The sequence below is a fragment of the Balaenoptera ricei genome, chromosome 5 (genome assembly GCF_028023285.1).
Source record: "Balaenoptera ricei isolate mBalRic1 chromosome 5, mBalRic1.hap2, whole genome shotgun sequence".
NCBI lineage: Eukaryota > Metazoa > Chordata > Mammalia > Artiodactyla > Balaenopteridae > Balaenoptera > Balaenoptera ricei.
The window spans coordinates 56,606,129-56,625,840 of NC_082643.1; the positions used below are offsets into that span (position 1 = coordinate 56,606,129).

Here is a 19,712-nt window from a genome sequence, read left to right on the forward strand (position 1 = left end):
AATGAATATACATACATATATTTAAAGGTTGTTCAAACAGATGAAACTGCAAGGAAACCAGACCATGTTCCTGTTAGCAGTGAAGATGAGAGGAATGCTGTTTTCCAACTGGAAAAGGCTATTTCATCTAGTGAAGCTACCGCAAGTAAGGGGAAATCTTTATAAAAATGTTTTGAACTAAAGGGATTTTTATTTTCACTAAGCTGTACACTCAGAAGGTTGTGGGATTAAATCATAACAACAACAATAATAATGATATTACTTGATTCCATGATCATATGAAAGTCACTGTTCATCTTTAACTGTGACTAAATTCATAACTTTCTCCACCATTTCCCTACCGTAGAAGGCTGAAATGTAAGTCTGCTTTGTTTTTGCTGTTCTGATTGTTTTAGTTCTTGAGATTCTATTGTGTGATTCCTTTTTAACTTATGGCTAGCATAATGAAGAACACATGGAGTCCTTTGGAGACTAACCCTGAGATCCAGTGAAATCACTTTAGGAAAAAATATCGTAGACAGATTTCTTCTTGGCTTCTTAGTCTCCATAATTACACACAGGGAATACAAACCTGACCTATGTACACCCTTGCTAAATGGTCTTAAATATAGGGAAACTGAACTTTTAATTCCTTAAAAACAGATCTGTATTAGCTCATGTTTTTAGACCCGCTCAGCACCTTTCTACTACATAAATCAGCAGTTTCCAAACTTTTGAGATTTTACACAAAGACCAGTAAAATTCAGGAGAAAAGCCTAGATTAGCCAACTATTTATTTTGCAAGTAAAAGGTTTATATCCTAAGTTAATAATTATAATTCTAGAAAAAACATATTACCATTTCTTACTTTCTCATTTCATCACAGATTAAACTACACCTGTCTACAGAATGATTTGGGGAACCACTAATCTGGAAATCTTTCATAAAGACACTTATTTTTATTTGACCAATATACCCTATTCTTAGTTATCAGAGGTAAAATGTTTCAGAGTAGTATTTATGAAATCAATTTTTGAACAGTACCCAGTGTTGACTTTTTTATTGTAAGCCACTTAATAGCAGATGTACATGGCTTTCTCATTTTTATGTTTTTTTAGAAAGGTTTTTTTTTTAATATTAAAACTTCTAATTCAGTGGTTTTAAAGCCATCATTTTCATATCCTTCAGTAACTTCAGTTCCCTGGATGTTGTTGTTGTTGTATTTTTCAGTCATTTGCAAACCTAAACAAAAAGGAATCTTTAACAGTAGTGAACCCACACTGCCTTGCTTTTTACCTAGTAAAGCCTTTATCACTTAGTAGGAAACTTTGTTTTTCTGGTTGTTGTCATCAGGTGACCTTCAGATGGCAGCGCTTTCATTTGAAAAAGATGATGATCGTAATGGACACATAGATTTCATCACAGCTGCATCAAATCTTCGTGCCAAAATGTATAACATTGAACCAGCTGACCGTTTGAAAACAAAACGCATAGCAGGTAGAATTATACCTGCTATAGCAACATCCACTGCTGCAGTTTCTGGCTTGGTGAGATTATGATTCTTTGAAAATGCTTGTTATTCATTGCTTCTTTTCTGTCTTCCCTATTACACCACCCCAAACCATTCACTCAGAGATCTTAGAGAAGGAGGGATACATATTGATCTTATAATTTAAAATTGTAAGATATTTCTGAAAATACAGTAATCTGTATTTTGAACTTTTACAGATAACACAGACATTTTAATGTAAAAAAATAAGCTCTGTCAAGATAGAGTATAACTTTTCTTACAGACAATAATCCTCTTCATCATCTTTGTATCCTCTGTACAATCCAAATGCTCTATTTTTCTTGAATAAAATGAACTACCCTAATCTTTACTCTTTGATTATATTGGATTTTAGTTCTTTGTCTTAAAATAAATGTAATTTCTGTTAGTGATTTGGATTTCTTTAAATTTAGTCTTTCCTTAATGATTTAGAATCTTTAGGATGGCCCTAGTTATTATACCGTACTGTAGTGTTATTCTTAGAAGCTATGTAATTATTGTTCCTATTATTAAATGATTTTAGACTGCTGTATTGCTTGACTTCTGATATCTGCTTTCAAAGTAGCAAGATTACATGGTCAAATTAATTAGAGGCTTATAAGAAATTTATATTACTCCAGTCCAATAGCTGCTTTTATTCTCTACACAGAAATGCTTGAGAAGAATTCAGGAAAATTATATAGATGCAATTAAAGTCATGAATAGTTTTAGGCTATTTATATAATCAGATCACCTTCTTTTATCTAGGTTGCATTGGAGATGATCAAAGTAGCTGGTGACTATCCATTTGAAGCTTACAAAAATTGTTTCTTTAACTTAGCCATTCCAATTATAGTGTTTACAGAGACATCTGAAGTAAGAAAAACTGAAATCAGGTATGCACGAAGGTGTGTTTCTCTTGCATAATGAGAATGAAATAATTTTTTTACCTTTTAAAAGGGAAAAATAATAGCTTTATTGCTCCTTTTCTCCAATATATATAAACTCTTCCATCACTTCATGATGAGGTCAAAACCCCATCTTCATGTAGCATTTCTTTTTTTTCTTTTTTCTTTTTTATTGTATAATTGACATACAGCATTAAATTAGTTTCAAGTGTACACCACAATGATTCAACACTGGTATATGCTGTGAAATGATTACCATAATAAGCCCAGTCACCATCCATTATCATACATAGTTACAGAATTTTTTTTTCTGATGATGAGAACATTTAAGATTTACTCACTCAGCAACTTTCAAATATGCAGTACAGTATCATTAACTATAGTCACCATGCTTCACATTATATATCCATGATTTACTCATCTTAAAACCAGAAGTTTGTACCTTTTGACTCCCTTTATCCATTTGCCCACCCTCACCACCTGTTTCTGGCACTATCAGTGTTCTCTATATCTATGAGCTTGGGATTTTTTTGGTTTTGGTCTGGTTGGTTGGTTGAGTTTTTTGTGGGATTTGTTTGTTTTAGATTCCACATATACATGAGATGATAAGGTATCTGTCTTTCTCTGTCTGACTTATTTCACTTAGCGTAACGTCTTCAAGGTCCATCCATGTTGTCACAAATGGCAGGATTTCATTCCTTTTATGGCTGTATAATACTTCATTATATATAGAACCACACTTTCTTTATCCATTCATCAGTGGACACTTAGATTGATTCCATGTCTTAGGTATTACAGGTAATGCTGCAGTGAACATGGGAGTACAGATATCTTTTCAAGTTAGTGTTTGCATTTTCTTTGGATAAATACCCAGGAGTGGAATTGCTAGATCATATGATAGTTCTGTTTTTAATTTTTTAAAGAACCTACATACTGCTTTCCATAGTGGCTGTATCATTTTTACATTCCCACCAAGAATGTACAAGAGTTCCAATTCCTTCACATCCTTGTCAACACTTGTTGTCTTCTGTTTTTTGATGATAGCCATCCTAACAAGTGTGCGGTGATATCTCATTGTGGTTTCGATTTGTATTTCCCTGATAATTAGTGATAATTAAGCATCTTTTCATGTACCTGTTGGCCATCTGTATGTCTGCTTTGGAAAAATGTCTGTTCAGGTCCTCTGCCTATTTTATTATTGGATTGTTTGGGTTTTTTGCTGTAGAGTTGTATGTATTTGTTATATATTTTGGATATTAACCCCTTACCAGATTTATGATTTGCAAATATTTTCTCCCAGTCGGTAGGTTGCCTTTTCAGTTTGTTAGTGGTTTTCTTTGCTGTGCAGAAGATTTTTAGTTTGATGTAGTCCCACTTGTTTATTTTTGCTTTTGTTGCCTTTGCTTTTGGTGTCAAATCTAAAAAATCATCACCAAAACCAGTGTCAAGGAGCTTACCACCTAAGTTTTCTTCTAGGAGTTTTATGGTTTCAGGTCTTACATTCAAGTCTTCAGTCTATTCTGAGGTAATTTTTGTGTGTGGTGTAAGATAGGAGTCCAATTTCATTCTTTTGCATGTAGCATGAAGCATTGCTGACTAAACTAGCCATAGAACTCTCACAACACATAATGTGCCACACTGTTTAGCATTGTACTTTCTATGGTTTCATCTATGTCTGCCTAATTCAGATTAATTAGAAGCCATTCTAGTGTCTGACTAATGGATAATGAGATTAAGAATCTAGTTCCAAAAGTTGTATGACAAAGCAAATCAATTCCCCTGGACTTCCATTTTTCAATTTTTCAATTGGTAACAACCAAAAATTTGAAAACTATTACCTTGGCAAGAGTGTGAGAAAGCACTCTCATACATTACTGATGAGAGTATAAAATAATATAACCCATATTAAGGCAAATATAGCACTATATTTCAAACTTGCAGATACATTTGCACTCATCTCAAATGATATATGTACAGGATATTCATTCTGGCATTGTTTATCATAGCCAAAGATTGGAACAACCTAAGTGTCTCGTAATAGGAGACTGGAACATCCACACAGTGAAACTCATGCAACTGTTTAAAGAGAGAAATGGAACTCTCTTGCTAAGACATACTGATCTATAATAAGACACTGGAAAGATAAACAAGGTACTGATGAAAGTGGTTACCTGTGTGGTGTGATGGGGAAGTAAGATGGAATTATGGAATATTTTGTTATATTTTCCTTTTTTATTCCCACATTAATATCTAGCTAAATCACAAATAGTGGACTTCTGGGGTTTTTTATTATTAGTAAAGGGAAGAAAATTTAAATGTTTTTGTTCTGAATATTTTTCTACAACAGAAATGGAATATCATTTACAATTTGGGACAGATGGATTATACATGGAAAAGAAGAGTTCACCCTCTTGGATTTCATAAATGCAGTCAAAGTGAGACAATTATTCATTAGTTGCTTTGAGTCTGTTAGTTTTATACATAATTTCATTAGAGGTTTTTATAAATATTATTTAGCAGGAGTTTTCTCTCTTTTTACTGGTTGTAAAACATTGTCATTCAGCATTTTATATTTGGGTGGAGCTTTGATTGTTTCTCTTTTGGGTATTCACTTTTAGGAGAAGTACGGAATTGAGCCAACAATGGTGGTACAGGGAGTCAAAATGCTTTATGTTCCTGTAATGCCTGGTCATGCAAAAAGATTGAAGTTAACGTAAGTATTGAACATTATATGCAAGAGATTCTCAAAAGTTGAAATATAAGTTGGATGCACACTAGAAAATTAAATATAGAGGTTATTGAAGTTCAGATAAAAATATGTGATTTACTCCTATCTAATGGCAGTAATAAAGACAGTGAATCTGCCAAGCTCCACAGGCTACCTATCAAGTGAGATTTATAGGATTATAATAATACCCTTGTGAGTTTATTATCGTTCAGGGTCAGCTTATAAGCTAATAGGCTTAGAAACCTGATTTGGTCAATATACCAAGTAAAAGTAGATCCACCTCTTATATGCAAACACATAAGGACTAGGCTTGTGAGACTGAAGTGTTTTTTTAAAATGCCGAATTGTTATTTTCATTTATTCAACAGATTTTTTTAAAGAATGCCTGCTATGTACCAGGTACTTTTGTAAACATTAGGGATACAGCAGTGAGCAAAGCAGAGTCCCTGCCCTGCTCGAGGAGTTTGCATAACAATTAAATATGTATGTCAGATGGTGATAAGTGCTGTGGAAAAATAAAGCAGAATAAGGGGGTGTTAAGTTGCTACAGTATATTGGGCAATCTAGGTATTCCCTCTGCCTGTCATATTTTTTTTTTTTTTTTGGTTAAAGATTTATTTATTTTATACTTATTTTTGGTTGTGTTGGGTCTTTGTTGCTGCGTGCAGGCTTTCTCTAGTTGTGGCGAGAGGAGGCTACTCTTCATTGCGCTGCGCGTGCTTCTCATTACGGTGGCTTCTCTTGCGGAGCACAGGCTCTAGGCATGCGGGCTTCAGTAGTTATGGCTCGTGGGCTCAGTAGTTGTGGCTCATGGGCTCTAGAGCACAGGCTCAGTAGTTGTGGCGCACAGGCTTAGTTGCTCCGAGGCATGTGGGATCTTTCCGGACCAGGGCTCGGACCCGTGTCCCCTGCATTGGCAGGCAGATTCTTAACCACTGCGCCACTAGGGAAGTCCCTGCCTGTCATATTCTGATGTGAAAGGCTGACATTTGAGCAGAGACCTAAAGGAAGAGAGGGAGGAAAACAGCCAGTCTTTACAGTGGTCTGCAAGGCCCTAAATTATCTAGTTCCCACTTACCCTTCCAAGTTCCTTTCATACTTCTCTCTCCTTGCTCACAATATTCCAGTTATACTGGCCTCCTTACTTTTCCTTGAACATTCCAGTCTCCAACATGCAACCTTTGCTCTAGTTTTTCCCTCTGCTTGCAACTCTTTCTGAGATGACCATCTGACTAACTCTCACCTCTGGTCTTTGCACTTCCTGAAGAGGCCTCTCTGAACCCTATTTAATACTGCATCCTGTCTGGTACCCCAGCCTAGCATGCCTAATCCCTTTTACACTGCTCTACTTTTCCTCTTTCTCATAGCATTTATCACTGTCTAACAGTTACTGTATTATTAATTGTCTCTCCCCTCCCACCAATATAAGCTTCATTCACAAGGGCAGGGATCTATATTTGATATATTCATTTTTTAAAAGCATTTCTCACATTTTAGGTTTTTTTCTGTGGAGTTTTTGGTTTTTGTTTTTGTTTTTAAATAAGTGGTCTGTATTCCTTATCATTACCAGCAAAGGTAAAAATTGATTAACTGTTAGGTAAAAGAATGTCTTGATTTTAGAGCTTTTAGTAAAGAAAATAATTATATGAAAGCAGGTGAATTATTAGATTTAAAAATAAATTTAAACAAGCCCAGATTCTTTGGACAACATTATCACCAAATCACTCTTTCATTTTACAGAATTTACCAAATTATTTTTCCTTGCTTATTTTTCCTTAGAATGCATAAACTTGTGAAACCTTCTACTGAAAAGAAATATGTGGATCTTACTGTGTCATTTGCTCCAGATACTGATGGAGATGAAGATTTACCTGGACCTCCAGTAAGATACTACTTTAGTCATGACACTGATTAACAGAAGTTGTCTTAAATTTAGGACTACTTGATTTTGGAAAGAATGCACTTATTCAGGAGCTTAAAAAGTCAGCTCATAACGCTATGGATTTCTCTTTGATGAAGCCTTAATTTAAGGGAAACATCAGTAAAAAACTACAGTGAAGAATTGTAAAGCATTTTGAAGCATAGTATACACATGTGTAGTGCTTCATATGTGGATGTGCCCACAAGCAACTTCAAACTGGAATGCTGTTTTACAATGCTTACCAAAAAATTGTGTATTAACCTCTTTGGATGAAAAGAAGGAAAAAAATATGTATCTAAGACCAGAAGAAATAAAAGATCAAGAAATTGAAAATAACAAATGCAACTATCCAAAAAGTTTAATCCCATTTTATGAAATTCTTTTTGTTTAGTATTTGAGGCCCATTTTTCTATACAAGCAGTGTTTGGCTCCCTGCACCTCTCATGATGAGGCTTTGAATTTAACACCAATGGAGGAGGGATGGTAGCAGTGGATGAAGAGTAGTTACTCTTAAAACTTTAAAAGTTACAGTTTACTGACATGTTACCTCTGCTGATTTAACCAGAGTTTGTTATATCACTGTCTCCCCAAAATCAGGATCTTTTCTGATAGCACCAGTGTTGTAAGTCATGAGCACATCAGATGACAGGTGTTAACTGGGACTAAATGTTAACAATAGCATATGGACTCTGACAACCTGCTTAGAGAATCCATGAATGTGAACAGATAAATATGGCTAGTCATTTGATTCTTTAGTATGCCTTCTAGTGTGGCTATTTTATTTATTTGGAACTCTAAACCTGATTGTCATAGTATATAAGACTAAAAGGTTTTGTAAAGGGAGTGTCCTTAGAAGTAGATGAGAAGTAGAAATTAAAAAATTATCACTAGTTGAGTCTTGATTTTTTTTCTTCCAGCAGCCTAATGGACAGAAAAAATAATAATAAATTAATATTTTATTTTAAAGGGAAATGTATTATTTAATTCTACATTCCCAGAAAGGGAGTTGACAAAGATAAAAATTTATTTTTTTAGGTCTTTACTGATAGAAACTTTCTGTTTTCTGATATGAGCTATTGCATATGTTCATAGAAATGATTTCATTAAAATAACATAAAGTGTACTCAACACTGTAAACTCAGTGAAAACAGCAGGTGTTTATTTTATTTCCAAGGCTGTCATGCATTCTAAAGCAATTGGCATTTTGTAACCACAGAAAGTCATTTCCCTCTAGCTGCTTTTCTTCTGCTCTTCTGTTCAAACCATTAATAGGTACTTTGATAAATTAAAAACTAGATTCACATCAGTATTACTCCAGTTTGGTATCTTTTTATATTCTTTACCTAACTTTCCTTTTATTCCACTTACAAATAGTTTAAATTACTTAGCCAACCAGCTGTATTGTTTCATTCTTTTGTAAAAGTATCATCCAATTGGGAAAATATATTTAGGAGTGGAGGGTGAATTTGTATGATTAAAGGGTAGTCTGCGTTGGAGGTGAGGATAAGTGGACAGGATAAGTTTAAAGGAAATGGCTACCTTTGAAATAAGCAATTAATTTTGGTTCATCATATCCTACCCTCTCCTATCATGTATATTGCAAATATAATGCTTAAAATTAATATTACTTAAAATTGAATCCAGGAATATCAAAGTTCTATGGTTTGGAACTTTAGAGGCCAGCAGCAGTAAAAGCACTTTCCTATAAGAAGTCTGTTCCCACTTTTTTGTTTTGTGCTCTATGACAATAACTGATATTTTCCAGGTAGCCATTCAGTAATTCTCAACTATGATCTAGTAGCTTGCTTATATTTGATCTAAATCTCCACATCTCTTCAGAAGTAAATTTAGAACAAAACCGTGCTATCAGTTCTTATTTATAGAGATCAGAGCTTTAGCAGATATAAATAAAATTAGTAAGGATTAAGTTCATTTTGTGATTAAATCTGAAACCATTTTGTCATTGCTTTTTTTTCTGTAACGGTTATTGCCATTAGTTTCTTCTGTATAGTTCTAGTAGGCTGGAAAGCCAGCGTGAATTTAATGACAGTTCTTTTTCATTATCTGTTTTATTTCTGTACCATGAGATCAGTGCTGGTGATTGAAATACCAGGTACAAAAATTAATGATTTGATTTTGTATGGTACCACTGAGTGATTTTTTACTTATTAAAAATAAATTAAGAAATTTGACGATATCTTTGTAAATTCTGTTCCGTAGTTGACTCCAGAGATTCCAATTTTATTATTCATTTTGTGAGTAGTGTTGCTTTGGTGTTTCCTAGTTTTCAAGTTTTGCAATCATGGAGATAGAACACTCACTAGATATGGAGAGACATTACTTCAAAGTGCTTTTAGCTCCTGGAAATTCTTTTAAAACAATTGAGAAATTGTAAAACCTAGAAGATCTGGTAAATCCCAGACTGTTGGTTGGGGATTTCCGAAGTCCATTCCTTTTTAGAGTTCACAGCAGTATGTTACACATCTATAAGTTCCTCTAAATTGTCCCAAAGAACTTGGATGTAGATGTGTATCTTTATTTTTATTTTTTATGTATCATGGCACTCCCTGGTGGTGCCAGTGACAAGACATAAAAACGTCAGCAGTGTTTAGAGTCCACTATTTTATAATTAGTAAAATGAAGACAGAAAGAAAATTGTTCTCTTGAGATCTTGAGGGAAATATTCTCTTTACCTAATAATCCTTTCAACTGCAATGAATATTATCAAAAATTCATTGTGATTGTAAATATATAACCATTTAGTATACAATCATTAGGTATGGGCTTAACTATTTTACTTTTAACAAATTCAAAACATAAATCAGGAAGTTGCAATCTTGGGGGTCACAGGAAGTAATCAGTAGGTAATTTGTTCATTTTTGTCTTGCCTTGTCTTAGCTTTGTTTATTTAAGAAATATATATTCATATATATATACATATATGTATGTGTGTGTGTGTATATACATATATTCAAAAGAGTATATAAAATACAAATACACAGTTTAAAGAATAACTTTGAAGTAACTACTTGCATAACCAGCTCTCAAATCAATAGAACATTGGCAGCAGCCCAGAAACTCCCCTTGCGGTCCCTTCCCAATCACAACCAGCTTCCCCACACATACTCTCTAGCAGTTAGCACTTTTCTACCTTTTGTGATAACTGTGTCTTTGTTTTTATTTATAGTGTTACCACCTATGTATGTACCTAAACAATACATACAGTTTACTTTTGTTGTTTTTGAACTTTATGTAAATAGAATCAATACATTCATTTGTGGCTGCTTCTTTCATTCAACATGGGATTCATCCATGTGGTTGCTTGTAACAATACTTCATTCATCGTCATTGATGTATAATTTTACCTTTGTGTTAATATACAACTATTTATTTATTCATTCTATTGACTGTGGACAGTTGGGATGTTTGGGGGGTGGGTAATCACAGTTCCACAATGAACATTATTTTATGTATTGCCTAGTGTAACTAAGGTATATGTGCCTAGGAATGGAATTCCTTGGTCATAGGATATTCACGTCTTAAATTTTATTAGATAATAACAAAGTTTTTCCTGAGCAATAGAGATGTCGTGTTTTCCCACTTTGCTCATCTCTGGTGTTAACAGATTTTTTTTTTTAATTTTGCCAATCTGTTGGATGTGCAGTTATATCTCGTTGAAGTTTTACTCTGCATTTCCCTAATTACTCTTGAAATTAAGCACCTTTTTATATGTTTGTTGGCCACTCTTTCTTTTTTGTGAAGTGACTTTTCAATTCTTTTGTCCATTTTTTGGTTGTGTTGGCAGGTTTTTTTTCCTCCTTGATTCATAAAAGATCTTTATAAATCCTGTTCTTAGTTGGCTATATAATTGCAAATATTTTTTCCCACTCTGGCTTGCCTTTCCCTCTCTTTATGATGCTCTTTGTTAAAAAGAATTTGTTAATGGTCAGGTACTGCGAAGTGTCAATTTTTTGTTTTAAGGCTAGATTTTTTTGTGAGTTTTAAAAAAACTGTTCTCTAGAGCCACAAAGTCATGAAGATACTCCTCTATATTGTCTTCTAAAGCTTTAATTTTGACTTCCCCATTTTAAGTTTTTAATTCAAGAGGAATTAATTTTGTGTATGCTAGGAAGTGTCTCACCACCGTTTACTGAAGTCTGTTCTTTTCTGCAGTGCCACCAAAGTCTTATGTCATATCCATATATGTATACGTCTCTTGCTGGATTTCTTGTTCCTTCTTTTCTATCCCTGTGATGGTATACTTCTTCATCACAATAGCTGATACATTGTTTTTGATATTTGGCAGAACAAGTCCTCCCAACTTATAGTTCTGTAAAAGTGTCTTGGTTATTTTTAGCCCTTTGTATTTTCAGTTCTCTAATTTCAAACATGTAAATCTATCACTTAGCAGTTTCTAATTGTCCTGCTGAAATTTTATATCTTTTATCTACCTGGACATGAAAAGCATGATTATTTTATAGTCTGTGTTTAATAATTCCCAAATCTGAAGCTCTCCTGGGGTCTCTTTTTATATTTTTGTTTCTGCTAATTCTTATTTATCTTGTATCCTTGTATGTGTGGTTATCTTTTTTTTTTTTTTCACACACACACACTGTATTTTATTTTTACAAGAGAAAAATAGACTGACACCAAGCATTGTACATGGATGACCACAACAAAAGCAACAATGATTGCAATTACCAAACATGAAACACACTCATACTATGTCATAATATTGACATTCAGTCCAGTAATCCTCCACTGTAACAGCTCCTTTACTTTGCAGTGAAAATTGATTTGTATATTCTTTGCCTCTGAGTCCTTGTGGGATTTTTTTTTTTTAATTCAAACAGAAAGTCTGTGTGGTTATCTTTAATTGTATGCCAATATTATATTTGAAAGCTTGCTTGTAGAAATATAGTTGACCCTTGAACAACACAAATTTGAACTGCCTGGGTCCACTTATGTGTGGATTTTTTTTTCACTAAATACTACATACTACAGTATTATATGATTTGTGGAAATGGAACTTTGGTTACAGAGGACTGACTGTAAAGTCATAAGCAGATTTTCAACTGTGCAGAGGGTTAGTGTCCTAATTCCCGTGTTGTTCAAAGATCAACTGCAATTTGATGCCCAATAAGATATTTTCATCCTCCACAGAGTTTTTTTATGTGCTCTACTAGGCACTTGGGCACTAGTAGTTCAGGATCATTTTGACCCAATTTCAGAAACTGAGATTTTCTGAGTCATCCATGTGACTCAGAGCTGAGCTAACTGTACTAGTGCCCTTACTTCCTGTTAATCCTTACTTCAGAAACTCTTCAGGCTTACTAAGTGTGGATTTGGGTTACCAGAGCTAGTGCCCCCACCTCTTGGCTGGCACTACATTCTACCTTTGAATCCCAAGTCCCTTAGCTCTGCTCAGCTTCTCAGTAGCCTCTTAAAAATCTGCAAAATCTCCCAGAGTACAAGTGGTCACAAATGAAGAATTCATTTCCTTTATGAATTTCTATTTTCTCCCAGATATTAACTTGATAATTATTCACTAACTTAGCTTTCTAATATCATCCAATACTTTTTCAAATATATTTGAAATATTTCTAAATATTCTCAAGTGAGAATGTTAAATCCAAATTACTCAGCCCACTTTATTTCCTGTTGATTATGTGTAAAGTGTAATTGATATCTTTGTATTGCTTCTGTATCTAGAAACTTACTAAACTCTAATGATGCTTGTAAGTTATTTGCAAATTCTTTTGGATAGTCTACATAATCTTTAAATGGGGACAGTGATTTGTTTTTTCTGAGATCCAAATTTTGGTTTTATTAATCCTCTCTATGTTTGTTTTCTGTTTCATTAATTTCTGCTTTTATCAATATTACTTATTTTTTCTATTTTGTTTGGAGTTTTTTATTGTTCTTGTTTCTAATTTCTTGCGGTAGATGCTTACCTCATTCATTTTCAGCCTTTATTTTCCATTTTTCATTAGGGGTTGTTCCTCTTCAACTCTTGGGTTTTTTAGGAGAGTGTTCCTTCATTACTGACATAGAGTTTGGATTTGGGGTTTCTTTTTTAAATCCAATTTGATATTCTTTGTCTTTTAACTGGAACACTAAAGCCGTTTACATTTAATATCATGACTAATAGATTTATGTCTGCCATTTTATTTTATGGGGGTTTGTTTTTTGTCTAGCTTGTTCTATGATTCTTTTTCTCTATTTTCTTGCCTTTTTAAATTTGTATTTACTTTTGTTTTTTAATTCCATTTATGCCAATTATTAACTGTCTCTCAATTCTAGACACCCTTCTGTATTCTGGAGAATTCTGGAGAATACTATATTTCTCCTTCACCATCTAGCTTCCTTTAGGTTCCACAAATAGGGGGCACTAGAAGGAGACTGGAAAGCTGGAGAACGGGAGAAGAGACTTTGACCATTGCCATTTGCTTCCTGATCATCAGCATCACCTCAGCAATGGCTTTTCTCCCAGTAGTTGTGGTTGGTTCCCAGGGTCTACCTTTTTTCTGGCTCTCTGCAGGGTATCTGTTCTAGGTTTCCAGGTTCTAATAATCCTACTTTCTTCCCTTTAATAGTTGTGTCCCTTGCGGACATTTTGACTTCTCACAAAACCTGTTTAACCAATTCCTTATGTTAAATTCTTTCTTAATATAAATAATACGGTTTCTCTTTTCCTGAACTATACACATTTTTTTCTTTACTACTTTAGTGGCTTTTATTTTTTGATGATTACCCTATATTACAACATGCATATTCAGATTAAGTCAGACCAAAGTTAATCATTATCTTTACATTTGGGAAGATTATAATTTCCAAAGATAGCCACAGCGATATTTGTAGTCTCACATGCTTTTCTAGAAGCTTGCCACCCCCCAATCACCATCAAGCAACAGAATGTTTCCACTTACTTTGAAACAAGAATTTATGACTACCTCAACTAATACAACAGAATGCAGCATATGTTATTGCACAACTTCAAGGTTAGATCATGAAAGATTATATGGCATCTGCATGGCTGGCTCTCAGTCTCTTTTGCTTGCTCTTTCCCTCTTGGAAAGCTCACCCTTGTAATCCAGATACCATGTTGTGAGGAAGCCTAAACTAGCCCCCAGGAGAGAAACTGAGACCCCTAACCTACAGTCAGCATCAGGTGTCAGACATATGAGTAAGCAAGTTTTCAAGTGGTTCCAGGCCCCAGACTTCATGGAGCAGAGACAAGCCATCCCTGCTGTGCCCAGCTGAATTCCTGCCCCACAGAATCTGTGAACATGGATTGTTCATGCACCTTAGTTTGGGGATTATTTGTTACCCAGACGTAATAACTAGAACAACTGTCTAACTAGCAGCTTGCATACTATGGTCATGTATTTTATTTGTTTTGTATTTTAATTCCATTGTCAAGTACTTCAACGTCTTTTAATTCTATAGACTTTATTATTTTCTTATATAGTCAATGTTTATATTTATACACACACATATATATCACTTTCTTTACTCTTTATTCTCCTTTGTGCCTCAGGCTTACCATCTGGGATCAATTTCTTTCTACCTGAAATATTTCCTCTAGAATTTCATATTGTGACAGTCCACTGGTAGCATAACTTGCTCATGATTTCTTTGTCTGAAAATATCTTTATTTTGCTCTCATTCTGCAGAGGTATGTTTGTTGAATGTAAAATTCTAATTTGGCCTTTATTATCTTTCAACATGTTGGAAATATTTTTCTACTCTCTTATGACTTCCTCTTTGGCTCTTGAGTCAACTGTCAAGCTAAATATTACATCTCGAAAACAAATATCTGCTTTCATTGTATGTGGTATAATTATGTGTCTGGGTATGGATTTCTTTTGTTAATCCTGTTTAGGATTTGTTCAGCTCTTTGAATCTAGATTTGTGTGTTTTGTTAGTTCATTACTCCTTCACATATTGCCTATATCCCCATTCTCTTTTCTTATATGAGGATTCTCATTACACGTGGCAGACTTACTCTGCCTTCCATATATTTATCACCCTCTCTTCTGTATTTTCCAATTGTTTTTGTCTTGTCAGGATTTATACTGTATAATTTCTTCTGACATATTCTACTTTACTTCTCTTCATCTGTTTCATACATACTATTAAATCCATCCATTTTGTTTTTAATTTTGGTTGTATTTTTCAGTCCTATAAGTTCTATTTGGTTCTCTTTTTTAAAACTGCTAGAACACTTTTTATAGTTTCCCATCCTCTGCAGATATTGTCTAACATGTATTTAAACTATGAGGGCCATTTTATGGTTTCATCAATTTCAATTTCTGCAGTTTTTGTGGCTCTTTTCCTGTTGTTTCTCCCAGCTCAATGTGTTGGTGGCCTTCTATTAGACTCTCCACCTTGGTCAGGCCCTGGGCTTTGATTTCTTTCTCCCTGTCCATTCCTTTCACTTTATTGCAGTCAACCACTTTGCCTCACTATCTTCGAGTCCATTTTTTTAAGCGTCCTATATTAAGAACTGCATTTCTTTTAGATTGCAAGAATTCATTCTTAACATTTGAGATGGTAACAAATTGGAGCTCTTGAGTCTCTTGTTGCTTATCTATATTTGGACTAACTTAATTGTGAGGCCCTTGAGAATAAGAGATAGATAGGTCGATCTTTTGTAATCTATGCATCAGTTAACAGTTGATATTATGGTAGATTTCAGAGAAGTATTTCACAAACTTTATTGTGTGTAGTAAACTTTATTGTGATGTGTTTTAAAAGAGCAGATTATTGGACCAACCCCCAGAAATTAATTCACTCAGTCTGAGGGCAGCTTAGGAGTCTGCATATTTTTAGGCATCCTAGATAACTCATTGAATGAGTTTGCTAGGGCTGCCGTAACAAATACCACAGACTGAGTGGCTTAAACAACAGAAATATATTTCTTCAGTTGCAGAGGCTAAAAGTCCAAGATTGATGTGTCAGTAGAGTTGATTTCTTCTGAGGCCTTTCTTGTTGGCTTTGTTGATGGTCATCTTCTCCCTCTGTCTCACGTAGTCTTTCTTCTGTGTGTGTTTGTGATCTACTCTCTTCTTCTTATAAAGATACATCTTTATAAGGTGTTGGAGCTAAGAGGACCTTAAGAATCCATTGCTAACCCCTTCATTTTTTCAGATGAAGAAACCAAAGAAGCCAAACATTGAAATAATTAGAACCAGGAGTAGAATATAAGCCATATCTTTTGATTCTTAGTTGATTCCCAATTTGAATGACCATCAATTTAGAAGCCTGTTTTTCAAGAAAAAAAAGTTTATGAAAAAATGTCCCTGAGATTTTAGTTCAGTAGATCTTGTGTGGGGCTGAAGAATTAGTATTTTTAAGGAATTCTAAGTGATTAGTCTCATACTGTGTTGTATTTGTGAAATGGGTGATTATGTAGCCTTTTACCATCCTTATAAATTAATGTTTTTTACAAAAGGAGGTATGGGTTGACTTTGAGCCAGCGAAGAGACAACTTGAGGGAAAACATGGAAAATGATAAATTTCACTTATTGCCAATAACCAAAAAGTGTGGCATAGAGTATTTCCGTTGGGAAAGGACTTCTCCTAGTACTTTTCATGTCTCTAGTTTTTAGCTGGGTAATTAAAATAACTTAACATTTCATAAATTGGTCAAATCAGATTTTAACAAAATCTTATGAGGCTTTTTTGGACTTGCTAGAATTTATGAGAACTAGAGAATCTGCTGTGGAGATTGTATAGAGGTAAATGTATTAAACTGAAGCCCTGGGAAATAAAAACTCCATTTAGAGAGAACCATATGTTTTCAACTTATATCAGTGCATGGGAATGCATATATCTATGAGTTACCCTCACAGCCATATACTATGGTTTTCTAGTAAATTGTTTTCATTCTGATAAGATAATGAAATTGTATGCTGCAGTGTTTAATTCTGGTATCCAAGTAAGTGACTTTGTAATCAGGATCAGGAAGATAGAGATAATTTTCTTTAAAAGTAATATCTTCCTTTTGAAAATAATAAATTACCAAGATACATGAAAGTATAATAGTTTTACCATTTTATTTTATGCAATATGTAGATTTTTCTTCAACCTCTCTCTTCTCCCTTCTGTGGTGGGTTCTTGGCCTAGAAATTGTGGGTGGGAAAGCTTGATTGAACCAATGTGGAAGAGGGTAGTTCTTTATTTTCAACATGAACAATTTTCCTGCTTGTACTTGAAAGCTTCAGCAGTATGTGTCAGAGTGGATTTTTACCTTTTTTGTAGTTTTTCTTAGAAAGTCCTATTTCCACTGTCATTTACCCTTCCAGTTTACTCTTCCATCATCATTCTGCTTTTGAAAGAAAATATATTACTCTACAGAAGACAGTGTGACTATCTGAAGTCTCTCTTCATGTTTCCTTCTAACTCTGTTCATCTGTCATTCCCTACTCCTATAACAAGGGAATCTAAAATGCAGGGAGGTTGATAATTTGTTCCTGATCACAAAGCAAGCTGAACCAGTTGAGCCACCAGAATAATAGTAATAGCAGAGAACTAAACTAAAGAAACCACTGCCTAAGTCCCAGGCTAATTCCTGAGATATACATGCGTAAGAGAGCCCCAAAGCAACATACCAAAGGTTTTGAAACTGAACTGATATTGGAACACTTCCCAGAGAAAGTAAGGCAAAATTAATTCAATCTAATCAGGATGATTGCCTGCTTAAAAGAAAAATCTCCGGAGGATTTTAATAGGACCCAGAGGCTCATGACATAATATTCAAATTAAAATATCCAAGATACAATTCAAAATTACTTGGTAAACAAAGAGGCAAAAAAACGAGACCACTTCTTAAGGGAAAAGACAACAGATGCCAACACTAAAATAACCAAGATATTGAAATTGTCAAAGATTTTGAAGAGCTATGCTCCATGAGATGGTGATAAATATTCTTGAAACAAACAGTAGGATAGATGTTCTCTACAAAGGAAGAAAAATTATACCAAGCAGAAATTTTCAAAATAAAACTGAAATTAAAAAGATCACTGGATAGATTCAGTAAAAGTTCTTCAAGTTGAAGATAAATGATACCACAGGAAAAAGAAAGAGCAATAGGTAGGAGTTATCTAGGTAATAATAGACTACTTTTCTCACATTCTTTAATATGTTTATAACAATTGAAAGCAAAAATTATAATGCTTGTTGGGGTTTTCAGTGTTAGGTAGATGTAATATATATGACAACTATAACATGGAGGGGAGAGTAAAGGGACCTATATGGTTGCAAGTCACTATTGGTTACAAACAAGTTACAGTTGCAACCCACCCTCAAGATACAGGGTTTACACAGTGTGTGAATACCAGGAAATGGGAATCGTGGTAACCAATAGAATATGGCAAAGGTGATGGGATGTCAATACCATCGTTACGTTACATTGCATAAGACTCCACCTTGCTAGTAGATTTGCTCAATAGTCCCTCCTTCCTTCTCCCTACCTCCACCTCCATTGGTATCTTTGAAGAAGCTGGCTGCTATGAATCCTAGAGCTGCAAGAAGTGAATTCTCCAAACAACCTGATTTGAAAATGGATCCTTCCAGGTCAAGTCTCAGATGAAAACCCAGTCCTAGCCAACACCTTGATCGCAACTTTGCAAAAGCCCCAGCTAAGCCAGGTCCAGACTCCTAACCCACAGACACAGGAAAAGATGGAGTGAGGGGAGAGAGAATATGAATATACACAAATATTTATCACTGGAGCTGCAGAACCACTAAGAAGGTTTTTTAAAGAGGTTTCAGAAATGAACATGGATTTGGATTTAAGCTTCACTTACTAGCTTCGTGTGTGACTTCTTTAAATGTATGTGAAAACTAAAGTGTTGCTTTTCTTGATTATAAAATGGAGATAGATAGTATATCTTCCTCATAAGATTCTTGGGAGCAGTAAGGCGAGATGATTCATGTAATCCTGGCTCTTCACATAGAGCCTGGAATGTAGGACATGTACAGATAATTGTGATGGTCCTTTTGTGTTTCTGAGAGTGACAGTTTTCCTCTGGGAAACAGAGAATATTGCTTCCTCCTTCCCCAATGCTATGCTTAGGCATTCAGTCATCCAGTTATTCCACCAACATCCATCAGTTTCCACTCTGTACCAGGCCCTGGGTCAGAAGACTATTTATTGAAGACTCAGAAAAAATGAACCAGTTCCTTGAAAGACACTACCAAAATACTCTCAAGAAAAAAATAGATAACCTGAATTGTCCTACATCTAAATTCAATTAAAGAAACTGAATTCATAGTTTAAAACCTTCCAGCAAAGAAATCTTCAGGCCTATAGGGTGAATTCTACCAAATATTTAAGGAAGAAATAATACCAATTCTACACACATCTTACAGACTATAAAGAAAAGAGAATACTTCTCAGCTCATTTTTTGATGCCAGCATTGCATTAATACCAAAACTAGACAAAATTGTTTTGAAAAACAGATTAATACATATGATCAAGTGGGTATATGCAAGGCTGGTTCAAAAATGGAAAATCTATCAATTCACCATATTAATCAAATAAAAGGAAAAATCATGATCATCTCAATAGGTACAGAAAAATCATTTGGCAAAATTCAACATCCTTTCATGATTCAAAAACAAAAATAAAACTACTTCAG

At 34.4% G+C, this 19,712-nt stretch overlaps 1 protein-coding gene across 4 annotated transcripts in view; it reads left to right on the top strand.

Annotated features, from left to right (window-relative positions):
• The window catches only part of UBA6 (ubiquitin like modifier activating enzyme 6), a 98,333-nt gene that overhangs the window by 74,323 nt on the left and 4,298 nt on the right, over positions 1-19,712 (top strand). For 2 of the 4 annotated variants that reach the window (XM_059922902.1, XM_059922905.1), the window contains 6 exons: positions 28-145; positions 1,333-1,526; positions 2,276-2,415; positions 4,763-4,850; positions 5,034-5,128; positions 6,923-9,253. In XM_059922902.1, coding sequence (XP_059778885.1) covers positions 28-145; positions 1,333-1,526; positions 2,276-2,415; positions 4,763-4,850; positions 5,034-5,128; positions 6,923-7,058 — 771 coding nt within the window. In that variant the 3' untranslated portion in view covers positions 7,059-9,253. Of the gene's footprint in view, positions 1-27; positions 146-1,332; positions 1,527-2,275; positions 2,416-4,762; positions 4,851-5,033; positions 5,129-6,922; positions 9,254-19,712 lie in introns of those variants that run through there. The other 2 variants (XM_059922904.1, XM_059922903.1) reach the window with 2 other exon arrangements.